The sequence below is a fragment of the Myodes glareolus genome, chromosome 9 (genome assembly GCF_982192425.1).
Source record: "Myodes glareolus chromosome 9, mMyoGla1.1, whole genome shotgun sequence".
Taxonomy (NCBI): Eukaryota; Metazoa; Chordata; class Mammalia; order Rodentia; family Cricetidae; genus Myodes; species Myodes glareolus.
In genome coordinates, this window is record NC_142034.1 from 75,710,735 (window position 1) to 75,722,431 (window position 11,697).

General features: G+C 45.1%; 1 protein-coding gene across 2 annotated transcripts; it reads left to right on the forward strand.

Annotated features, from left to right (window-relative positions):
• The first annotated feature begins 981 nt into the window (after nucleotides 1-981).
• LOC125401603 (T-cell-specific guanine nucleotide triphosphate-binding protein 2-like) lies at nucleotides 982-7,219 on the forward strand. 2 transcript variants are annotated; one of them, XM_087910683.1, is made up of 3 exons: nucleotides 982-1,305; nucleotides 3,582-3,740; nucleotides 5,261-7,219. In XM_087910683.1, the coding sequence occupies exon 3, from the start codon at nucleotides 5,289-5,291 to the stop codon at nucleotides 6,531-6,533; it is 1,245 nt and encodes a 414-aa protein (XP_087766809.1). In that variant the 5' UTR covers nucleotides 982-1,305; nucleotides 3,582-3,740; nucleotides 5,261-5,288; the 3' UTR covers nucleotides 6,534-7,219. The 2 variants fall into 2 exon arrangements, with proteins under 2 accessions (XP_087766809.1, XP_087766808.1); XM_087910682.1 differs by lacking the exon at nucleotides 3,582-3,740 and having other exon boundaries at nucleotides 983-1,305.
• The last annotated feature ends 4,478 nt before the right edge of the window (nucleotides 7,220-11,697 follow it).

Here is an 11,697-nt window from a genome sequence, read left to right on the forward strand (position 1 = left end):
AGGGAAGAGGGCTTGGGATGGTACTTTTCCCCAAACATTCCAGACTCTTTAGATACATGGATGCCAGGGGTTGGGGTGAAGCCTTAACCCAAACATTCTAGACTCTTGGGGTATATGAACGCCAGGGACTTGGGTGAGGCTTTAACCTAAACAGGATATTCTTGGTGGGGGAAAATGGAAAGAAGGAAGGAAGGAAGGAAGGAAGGAAGGAAGGAAGGAAGGAAGGAAGGAAGGAAGGAAGGAAGGGGAGGAGGGGAGGAGGGAGGGAGGGAAGGAGGGAGAGAGGGAGGGAGGGAGGGAAGGAAGGAGGGAAGAAAGGAGAGAGAGAGAGAGAGAGAGAGAGAGAGAGAGAGAGAGAGAGAGAACGTCGAACGTTGGACATTTCACTTCCTCCTCTGTTCCTACAAGGTAATGGTCAGAGAATAAAACAGGTTAACCTGCTACATTCTGCTTTTGTAGGAAGCTCTTGCTTGTTTGGACGTCTGAAGCATCTGCAGGATGACTGTTACAAGATAAAGCATTGTTCACACCCAGACAGGGATATGGTTATTTGACTCCCCAAATTAAAACTTTGAACGCTTTTTTCCTTTATACTCCACTGACTAACAATAGCCAGGGCATTACCTAGAGAACATCGGGTTTGTTCCTGGCTGGTGTCTTTAATTAAAAGTCTCCAATTCATTAAAACCTAGACTGAAGTCAGGCTCATAAATTTCTAACGAACCTGGAACCCACAGTAGAAGGGTAGCTTGCCTAGGGCTAGGTGCCCACACCTGAGTTAGCAGTCTCCAGTGGGGAATCTAGAGGGTCAGACCAAGATTCTCTACCATGAACTCTGCTCTCATGGGCATGCCACAGACTTAGTAAGACAACCTCAAACAGCTTGACCCATCTGAGACCTCCTCTAAAGGACCTCCCAAGTGTTTCGTGCAAACCAGCCATTTCTAGGAATAGAAACTGAAACCAACTCTGAGTGCAGCCCCTTTCCTGGAGGTGGTTTGTTTGACTAGAGCTCTTATCCAGTCTGGAAACTGTACACAGCAATGGTGGGTGGAGACCAGGAATGATGAAGTAACTTTAAGAAGACCCGGCTGCCATCCCAAGTGCTCCACCTTTCTCTTTGCAGTTCTCCCTAGGACTCAGAACTCCAGCACTCACTGCTTTTCTTCCTGAACACCCTGAGTCTGAATTCCAGTTCTAGAGCATTCCAAGGCAACTGCCCCTGCTGCAGTGCACAGACCTCTCCTAAGAGGAGAGCTTTCCCAGAGGCACCACTGCCCTCAGATCAAGGCCACCACTGCTGAGGTGAGTGAAGGGATCTAAGTTCAGCTTGGCCAATAGCCCTATGTGTGTGATAACATGAGCAGGGGAGCACTGACTCCAGGGCAGGAGGGCGTGGGGATTTCACTCAGGGAACACTCACAGTAGCATCCTTCTGTGCCATCTTCTGTGCCACAGAGAATCCCAAAGCAGACAAGCAGCAGCCCTTCCTTCCACCTGCTTGTGTGGACCTAGCTGGTCTTCTGAAGTAGTTGAGCTTGGAGAAAGACAGTAGGCTGAGATACCCAGATGCTCTTGGAGTCTTTGCTGTACCCCATGGAGAAAAAAATCCCAGATGAGAAACAACCATCCACAGTGTCTGGCAGAGCAGTTGAGTCCCCTGGCTTTCAGGAATCTGCTGCTGTCAGTCGGTTGTTATTCTGATGGCACCATCTTTACACTTCCTGTTGTTTTTCTTTGGCAGTTTGCAGACATTTGGCCCTGTATTTTCAGGGGTTTAACTGTGATATGACTTCAGGAGTTTCTTTTCCTGCCCTGTGTATCTGGAGATCTATATGCCTTTGTATCTGTCTTGAAGTGCATTTCTCTCCCTAAATTTGGAGACATTCTTGCTAGGGTTCATTGAGAATATTTTTTATGCCATTGGAATGGAGTTCTGCTCCTTCTCTGTGGATGTGTTTCATGCTGTTTCAAAGGACACATGTAGTCTGCTCATAGAGGTATTTTTTATTTTATTTTTATGGTTATTGCTGACAAGGTCTTTCCACTTTTCTACATTGTCCTAAGCTCTCTCCTCCATATGATCCACTCTGATGGTGAGTCTTTGCTCTGAGCATTTGGTTTATTGCATTTTTCATCTCTAGCTTCACTTAAGTCAAGATTTTGCTCAGCATTTCTCATTGAATTTTATTTTCATGCCCTTTGTTGACCTGTCGTTCATTCAAATGATTGTTTGAATCTTCTTTCTTTGATCACATTTACATCATCCTTGTGAATTCTTCATCTGGAATTTTATCTAAGTCATTCTCATGAAGACCGTTACTCTGGAGTTTGTATTTTTTAATAGGGGATGAGCTGTCAAGGATTTTCATATAACTGAGTTTTTGTGTTTGTGTATGCTTAGATCACTGGTTAGATTTTCTTTGGCATATATTTGGTATATATTCCTTTGGTATATATTTACTGCCTTACTTAATTCATAATAGGAAGCACTTGGGTGGGCTTTGAAGGCTCTGCTACTTGGTCATCAGGGGCCAGGTGAACTTGGATGTCTGAGACTCAACAGGGGGAATGCTGACCTCCCTGGTGAGTAGGTGGGTAGACAGCTGGCAACTCTGACAGTCCAGATAGTGGATGGGCAAGAGGCCTGGCAGGCACTGAATTTGTGGGATCTGAAGTCTCTGAGGGACAGGGGGGTCTCCTCATGGGGTAGGTAGTGGGTACGCAGGAAGATTGACAGCCGCCAGTATTAATATGTAAGTGATAATCTCATGAAGCAGGCAGCTGGTCAGGTGGTTTCTGATCAGTGTTTTGGAGACAATATTCTACAATGTAACCCTGGCTGGCTTAGGGACATCACTGTAATGTCCTTAGATAGTTATGGTGAATTACATTCTTTGGAGGATGGTCTCCTCAATGCCCTTGCCTCTAACAGTAGTAATTACTTTTTAATTTTACCTTTTATTTAATTTAAATGTTTGCCATGAAGCAAGAGTCCTTTTGTTTATTACAATATCAGAGCATCCTTCTCCCTCTCCTCCCTGCTGTCCCTTCCATAGCTCCTGTTCCCTTTCAGATGTGTGCTCTCTAACTCTTTATTACTGCGACAGTGTACTAACAAATAAATACATACACTCAACCTACCGCCTTTAATACAGCTTATATACATAGATATACAGGTAAATGATAGATGATCAGTACAAGATAGATAGATAGATAGATAGATAGATAGATAGATAGATAGACGATAGACAGACCGACAGACAGGTTTTAGGGCTGAACATTTGGAACTGAATGATCAACTAGGGAGCTCCTCTCTTGGGGAGACTACTTCTGCCTCTCTGCAGCTTTTTACCACTTGTGCCTCTTCATCTAAGTGTGACAACCCACGCAATTTCCCACATTCACTTTGGCACATCAACTGTTGGTGCCAGTGTTCAGGTCCTGTTTGAAAGGCCATAGTGTTGAGGTTTCATGGGTATCTTGGTCATATCCAGTAGACTCAATCTTACAGCGGACTGTGTTGTCTTCCTATTCTTGTGTCGTCTGCACCCTCCTCCTCAGTGTTTTCTCTCTCTTAGGTTAAGGCTCAAACGATCAACCGAGGCTGGGCACCGCAAAGTCAACTGCTTTCTGCTTTGTTACCAGCTGTGTCTTTCTGAAGTGATCTCTCACTGCTGTGAAAAGGAGCATCTTTGGTGGCGAGAGAGCTCTGTGTACCTCTGGGTATAAAGAAAAAGGTTTGGAAAGCAGTTAGGAATATTCTGGGATAGGAAATTGGCCACAGTGGATTCTCCTCTGAGATCTGTGACCTCACTAGCAGCACATGGTGGTTGGTTAGGTTTTTCAGTTACCAGGCACGATTTTCCTTTTGTTCAGCCAGCGTGATGCACAATTAGACAGGTGTGGGTCACCACCAACACAAAATGCCACCCCTGCACCTTTAGCTACCTCAGTGTGATGGTCATCACTGTGGCTCACGGGAGTCCCAGCTGGGCAGGATTACAGAACATTCTCCTCCCTTGGAAACTCTCACAGCTCCTTCTGATCTTAGGGAAGCTGGGCCTCGGAGAGGAGACCTTGGATCAGATGCAGCTTGATTGCTATGTGTCCTTTATCTGAAGTGTCCTGTGTCTTCAGCACAGCACCCTTCAACTTCTGGGGCTCAAGCAAGGGCAACAGCAGAAGCCTGTGCTGTTTGAGGAGTATCATGGGGTCCCCTGAACCACAACTCGAGAGAAGTTTCTCATGCCTGACAATGATGTTTCTATTACTCTATGACTCAGAGAGGAGGCATTACTAGCCAATGGCATAACGTCATTTAAAGTGTATAAATATACATATACCTACACACACGCAGACAGCATGTGTATATGTATAGTTAAGTAAATATGAAATGAGAGGATTCCAAAAGTCGTCTTTTTCTATAGTTCTCATTCTTTCCCCAAGTTATTCCTGGTGTTTTCTGGAGTCTCTGAGCCAGCATGGTTTTGAGAAATGTTATGACCTTAAAAATCTAGTCAGCATTATGCAGGATGCTTGTCAGAGTTCTCCCAGGATGCCCCTCCTCTCAGTGCCTGGGGTGGAAGCTCTGATTCTCAGTTGTCTTGATTTTTGACCTAGTCACCCAAGAGAACACAACACAGAGATGTACCCAACTGAGCATCTGAACACCAGGGAGCAGGGTCCCTAACTTAGGTGCCTCCAAACCATGAATGTCATGTCCCACCTCTGCTGAGAGAAGTAAGGGAAATCACAGTTAGTTGGACATCTCTTTTCAATTCAGCCATTCCAATCCCTTGTCTGGTCTCATGTCCTCATAAGAATAACTATCCAAAGAGACCAGAAGCCTTGAGGTCCCACAGGCAACTCAGTGAAGTGTTCAGGTGAAGTTGAGGACCCAGCCAGGAGAAATGTTACTTCTTTCTTGTCCTTCAGGGTTGATATCATGTATGGGTGTCATTTTAATGAAAATAAAGGCATTTAAATGGAATTTCAAATTGATAATAAAGGCTGCAGTGGGTAACTGCATAGAGTAAGTGGAGACTGAATTAGACAATGAAGTACAAGATAATTCCTAGGAGTGTGAGCAAGAGGCTTCTTCATTTCCAGGGCAGCAATTGCAGCAGCAACCAAGAGAAGAGGAGACAGACAGTGCCAGCTCTGACGTGGGTTAGGGTCAGGGTCCTGCTTTACTGAACCAGCAAACACCAAGGCTTTGCTCTGCTTTAATTAATGATTACGATTTCTCTCCTCTCAGCTCCATTCAGCCTCTACCCTACCGAGTCATGGCTTGGGCCTCCAGCATCAATGAATTCTTTAAGAATTTTAAGAGGGAAAGCCAAATCCTCTCTGAAGAAACCATTGCCTTGATTAAATCCCACATCGAGAACAGAAACCTCCAGGAAGCACTTTCTGTAATCCACAGTGCACTGAGTGACATCGAGAATGCCTCCCTGAACATTGCTGTGACAGGGGAGACAGGATCGGGGAAGTCCTCGTTCATCAATGCCCTGAGAGGGGTGGGGCATGAAGAAGAAGGTGCAGCCCGCACTGGGGCGACAGAAACCACCATGAAGAGAACTCCTTACCTACACCCAAAGCTTCCCCAGGTGACAATATGGGACCTGCCTGGCATTGGATCCACTTCCTTCCCACCAGAGAAGTACCTAACAGAAATGAAGTTTGGTGAATATGACTTCTTCATTATCATCTCTACTTCACGCTTCAAAGAAAATGATGCCCAGCTAGCCAAAGCCATTGAAAGGATGAACATGAATTTCTACTTTGTCCGAGCCAAGATAGATAGTGACATATATAATGAAAAGAGGAGTAAACCTAAGGCTTTCAATGAGGAGAAAGTCCTGAAGAATATTCTAGAAGAATGTTCACGTCATCTCAAGGAGGCTCTCTCCAGTGAGCCTCCAGTCTTCTTAGTCTCTAACTTTGATACATCTAAGTATGACTTCCCAAAACTGGAAAGCAAACTTCTATATGATCTCCCAGCCCACAAGCGCCATGTCTTCATGCTGTCCTTGAGCAGTGTTACTGAGGCCACCATTAACCTCAAGAGAGATTCCCTGAAGCAGAAAGTCTTCCTAGAGGCCCTGAAGGCTGGAGCATGGGCCACCATTCCATTTGTTGGCATGATCAGGGATGAGTTAGAGGATCTGGATGAAACATTCAATCTCTTCAGGTCTTACTTTGGGCTGGATGATGCCTCACTGGAAGAGATTGCTAAAGATTTTAACATGTCTGTGGCTGAATTCAAGGTGCACCTTCGGTTTCCCCATTTGTTTACAGAAGATGACGATGTGTCTTTAGGGAGAAAACTATTGAAATATATCCAAAAGTTTTCCTCAGTTACTGGTGGTCCCGTTGCTGCCGGCATTTATTTCAAAAAGTCTTACTATTTGCAGAATCTCTTTATTGATGCTGCAGCAAATGATGCCATAGCTCTTCTTAATAAGGAAAGTCTTTTAGAAAACAAGGTGGGACCATATGTATCTAAGCCCCCCGATTACTGGGAATGACGGGGAAATGAGGCACAAGTTCCAGTCAGTGTTTACTCTTAGCCTTGTTTTGGACACTGACACATAACCCATGCCTGACAAACGAATCTTGTTTGTGGAGCTCAGAGGGCTCCTTTTTGCTCCCCTGGAGACAGAATATCACTGTGGCAAGAGCTCAGTTGTACTTTAGTAGGAAACAGTCATCAACATTGTGTAAATGCCTGAGGGAACCTAGTTTTCTTTAAGATAGTATGTAAAGCACACATGAAAATATTGATTGGATTCCTGATTTTATGGTCTAATGACTCCTGGATCCTTTACCCTTCTGAAAGTCTCCACACACTTCTGCATCTCACAGCCATTTCTGCTTTGTCACTTTTCCTTGAGGGCATCTGATGCCCAACACTGTGTAGATAAACACACCGCAGTAGAGGTGGGAACCCCACACAAGAGTCACATGACAGATGGAGACTGTTGTTATTAGCAAAGCTCCATGCAGGATGAGTTTAGTAAAAACAGAAGTATAAACATTTGTATAGATCCTCTTGCCTCACACAAATAAGGATGTCTATTTCCTATCCTGCACTGGCAAATCAGAGTGAATTGAAATTCACCCAATGTGATTGGCAACTGCAACTTTAATTATAAACTGTCTCTCCTTGTTGTAATTTCACTCATAAAAATAAATAAAATAAATTTTAAAAATCTGCCTGACTGCTTTCCTCAAAAGTCGCAGAGCCACAGTTGGTCCTTGTTCTCATTCCAGCAGGGCCAGGCCATGGAGCTGCTGACAGCTTGTTTGTCCCTCTACCCTGTTGACCATTTGTGTCGATTATGAATTTTCTGGTTGTCTGACAGAACTTAGAACCGAGTATGAGAGGGCTCCCTGAGAATCCCAATGAGAGATTATCTGGATTAGTTGACTTTATCTCTTTATGTTATATATCAGTGACATCAAAGGACCATCTTAATGTGATGCAGGACCCTCCTCCCAACGATGGGATTCTGCCTGTGTAAAGTGGGTAAGGGTAGTTGAACATGAGTGCTTTTTACCCCTCTCTGCTTCCTGTTTTTGCAACCTGATTAGCTCTCTCGGGCCTCTACCACTGGAACCTCCCCACTGAGGGCACTGCAACCTTCAACTGAGAGCTGAGAGAAGCCCTGGCTGCCTTACATGGCTTTGCAGGACATTTTGTCACAGCCACAGAGAAGAAACTCAGGTAAACACCTGACTGGGCTCTTGGTTAAAGCCCCTGTGGAATTTCCATACTGATAGCTTTCCCAGCAGACGAGGAGAGAGGCAGGCATGGCATCCCAGGGGCAGAAAATAAAGCACATGTTAGGTCAGTGTTGGAATCCTACAGAAAACCAGAGGCAGTGGTCAAGGCCCGTGTCCTCTGTCAGCTCCATCCATGTCCACACCACACTGATATTAGTGACTTCTGAGTGTGGTGACCCACACACCCGACAAAACAGCATGAGGGAGGAAGGTCTGCTTTGTCTCAGAGTCACGTTCCAGAGGTGGAAGGTGCCAGTGTATTGTGAGCTGAGGAGGGGAGAGGGGACAGCAGCCACCTTTGTCCCTGGATAACAGGATACCAGGGAAGTTTATTCCTTTAGAGCCTTGACCTCACAGTGAAACCAGCAAGGAAAGACAGAGTCAAGGTCACATGTGGGAACTGAGTCTGTGAAAACCCAAATCTGCTCACCTCAGAGCTAAGGCACCTCCACTGTCTCTGAGAGGAACACGGGATCTTTTCTTTAGTTACAGAGGAAATTGTAGGAGACCATTATCCTGGGACAACAGAAGGTACAATGCCCTGTCCCTGATGCATCTATGCTGTGGATGTGTTTGCATGTGTGTCTCTGTGTGTGTTTGTATAGGGTCAGCCTGCATGTATGTGTGTTTGTGTGTAACTGATGACCCTGTACTTGTAGCTACACACTAACTAAAGGGACTGGAGCCCACTCAAGCATGGACTCTGACAGGACCTGCCATTCTTCCTAGTTCCCTCGGCCTTGCTGATAACCTTTAGGTTCCATTCCTAAAGCTGGCCACCAAGGTCTATTCCCTTATTTGGCCACTTCCTTCTCCTGAGGCTGGCTACCACGTTCCAGACATCAAAGATTTAATTTGATGTCCAGCGATCAAAAGCCCCTCTGACCCACCTATTTAACATGCCCAACCAAAATACCCCACCTCATCCTAGCCGACTCTGACACAGAACTCCCATTTTCCTTTCAAGGATGACACCTGCATGGTCATTTGCTGCTGTTTCTCCACCCGAGTCAGGAAGCAGCCACGTTACCTTTTCTTCCACACGAAATAAAGGATCTCACTTTATTTGAGTGTGGTTTGTGCCTTATCTGGGTTGGGAAACAGCGCTCTCTCTGTGCAGAGGTCTCCTCATTGGTTCTGGGACTCAGTTGCAATAATCACCCAGTCCTTTTTCACACACTCAAGTCCTTCTGACGTCCCTCATCCAGCAAGTGGTAAGACAGTGGTAAGTAAGTGGTTGACTGTAAGACAGTCAGAGACGGCAAAGCACAGCCCCCTCCATGTGTGGTTCCTGAGAAGCAGGAAGCAATTCCCTCCAGGCAACCCAGTGGCAGCTAAAGGAGCCTGTTACCTGGGGGCCAAGGAGAAAACACCTACATGCCCTAAGGTCCACTTCAATGGCGTCTGCATACACATTTGGCAATGTCACAGATGATTCTCCTTATAGCAATTCTACTAGTGTACTCATTCTCCATGTTCTTTTTCTCCTTCCACACCAGCAGCTTTTAGAAATATGGATGTGCTGTGTGGTAATACAGGTCTTCCTGATCTGATAGAACGGGCAGACGTTGAAGCTGTAAAGCAGATTATATGAAAAAACTTAACTGTTGAAAGAACTGGGGAAATTTGAGTAAAATGCACAAATTGATTTTTTTTTTTACCTGTTTTTAAAACTTGGCAAAGAATTATACTGAAACAGAAAAGAACTTGCCTATGATAAATGAAGATTCTGAGGAACTTAATGGCTTTTAGGGATGGCTGCCTGTGGTCTTATAAATCAAAACTGGAACTGTGAGGAACGACAATGGGAAAGGTACGACAATGGGGTAAAACCCACTGAACTGTGCTCCTGTAAACTTCCGGTAGTCTGTCTCTGAGGTGAAAGCCTCAGAAGCTGTTTTGTGATTAACTCAGCTAAGAATTAAGAATACGGTGGCTGGCATGGGGCTTGGGAACTGGGAAAATGTCATAATGAAGGATGATGTTCTTGTTTCAAAGAATCCTTACATTTTTTGTGAACTGCTTTGCCTAAGTAATGATTAACCTGTGGCAAGAAAACAGAATCATTTTCCTTGTGTAAAATTTACAAGAAAAGACTGGGGTTTGAAGCTCAGGACAGGAGAAGAAGAAGAAAAACTTGCCCTCCAGCTGATAGCCTGTCAGCTTGCATCAGAATCCTGAGTGCGGGTATGCATTTCGCCTTCCAGACAACCCAGATTTGAGACCCACTTCTCTACTAAAGCTGGTCCCCGGTGTAAGACCCCCATCTTGGTTGTTCTAAATGGTCCCCAGGTAATTGGGTGACAATCATCAAATGTCTAGTGTCCCCCACTCTGTTCTGTGGAACTGGGGAGACTGCACCCCACCAAGAACTTCACTAGTTACAGTGGGCTCCCATGGACTGGCTGCTAGTGAGTGCTGGTACATTTGTTCAGTCTGGTTTGCTAGGGAGCTCCCCCGTTTTCCCTCTTGGTGGTTGCACGGCCTAAATCTGGAGCCCATTCCTCCACTGAAAAAAAAAAAAAACCCAAAAACAAAAAAAAAACAAAAATAAAAAACAAAACAAAAAACAAAAGCAAAAACAAAACAGTTGACCAGCCCCAGATTCACCCGCAAACCCACCTGGGTCCCTCTCTGGGTTACAGAGCCTGGATGACTGCTACTCCGCCTCTCGAGATTCACAGGGACTTCTGGTATCTTAACTTTGACCCACTGCCACCAAGGTGACGGGCTCTACCCCCTCCATTCTGACTGGCTGGACTTTGAGATGTCTCCTCCAAATCTCCAATGGTTACAACATTCAGACATCAAATTTCCTAAGCTCATTCACTACAGTACCCAGGCTTGGCCTCTACATCCACAAGATAAGCAATCTAAAAGGCCACCTAACAGCACTGGGAACCTAATATAATTCAGAGTCTTTAAAATTAAAACAAACTCACAGGAATTGGAAAGAGATCCTTTATGTCTCTGCTTGTTTCTTTCTCTGCTCCAAACCTCACTGTATGCCCCCTGATCACCCTCCTATGGCCTCCGTGTTCTCAATGAGAGTACATGTATGCAACATTTGCACCATGTCCAGCAAATAGTGTCTGATGTTCACTACCTCCAGCTCTCACCATCTTCCCCTCCCCTCTTCTGCAGTATCACTCAGCCGTGGGGAGAGGATTGTGGTATAGAATTGTCATTTAGAACTGAGCACTGCACAATCTCTTGGTCTCTGAATGTCAGCCAGTTGTTGGTCTATTCGTATCAACAACTACTCAAAAGGCGGTTCTCTGGTAAGAACTGAGACATGTACTACTCTATGAGTATTAAGATGAACACTTAGGAACAATTTATTACTCTGTCTAGTTGGCAGAATAATAAAATTAGCTTCTCCCACTAGGGCCTGAGTCCTAGCCAGCTATGGGTTTTTAACCCAGTTAACAGTACAAGAGTCTGGTTTTGGGGCACAGGCTTTACATGTAATCAGAAAGTTACTGGTTACTTCCATAACACCTGTGCCACTGTTGCACCGGTGGGAATATCCTGGTAGAGAATTCATCATTGTAGATTGCAGGACTCACAGCTGGGTAATAATGCTGATTACTGTTCTCCTTCAGCACTATGCATGGAACCTTACTGTGTGGTACTTTCAGAACTAGGGACTTACTGACAATTCTGGAGGTTAACCATGAGTAATGGTAATAACCTGTGATGTTTAGGGGTCTATGAGATCCCAGTGACCAAAGAACACAAAACAGGTTGCCTATGTTACACATTGAGCTTTTTATTTTGTAGACTATGGTATCTGGGAGAAGCACTGCTGTGTGGCGCACCCCTCGACCAGCAAGCAGGAACGACCACGAAATCGAGAATTCTTCCCAAATCACCACTTTATTGGAGCCACTCGGTTGAAGGGGG

What these genes read in the sequence shown, in the direction of transcription:
- LOC125401603 (XM_087910683.1), top strand. Translation starts at nt 5,289, where the DNA reads ATGGCTTGGGCCTCCAGCATCAATGAATTCTTTAAGAATTTTAAGAGG.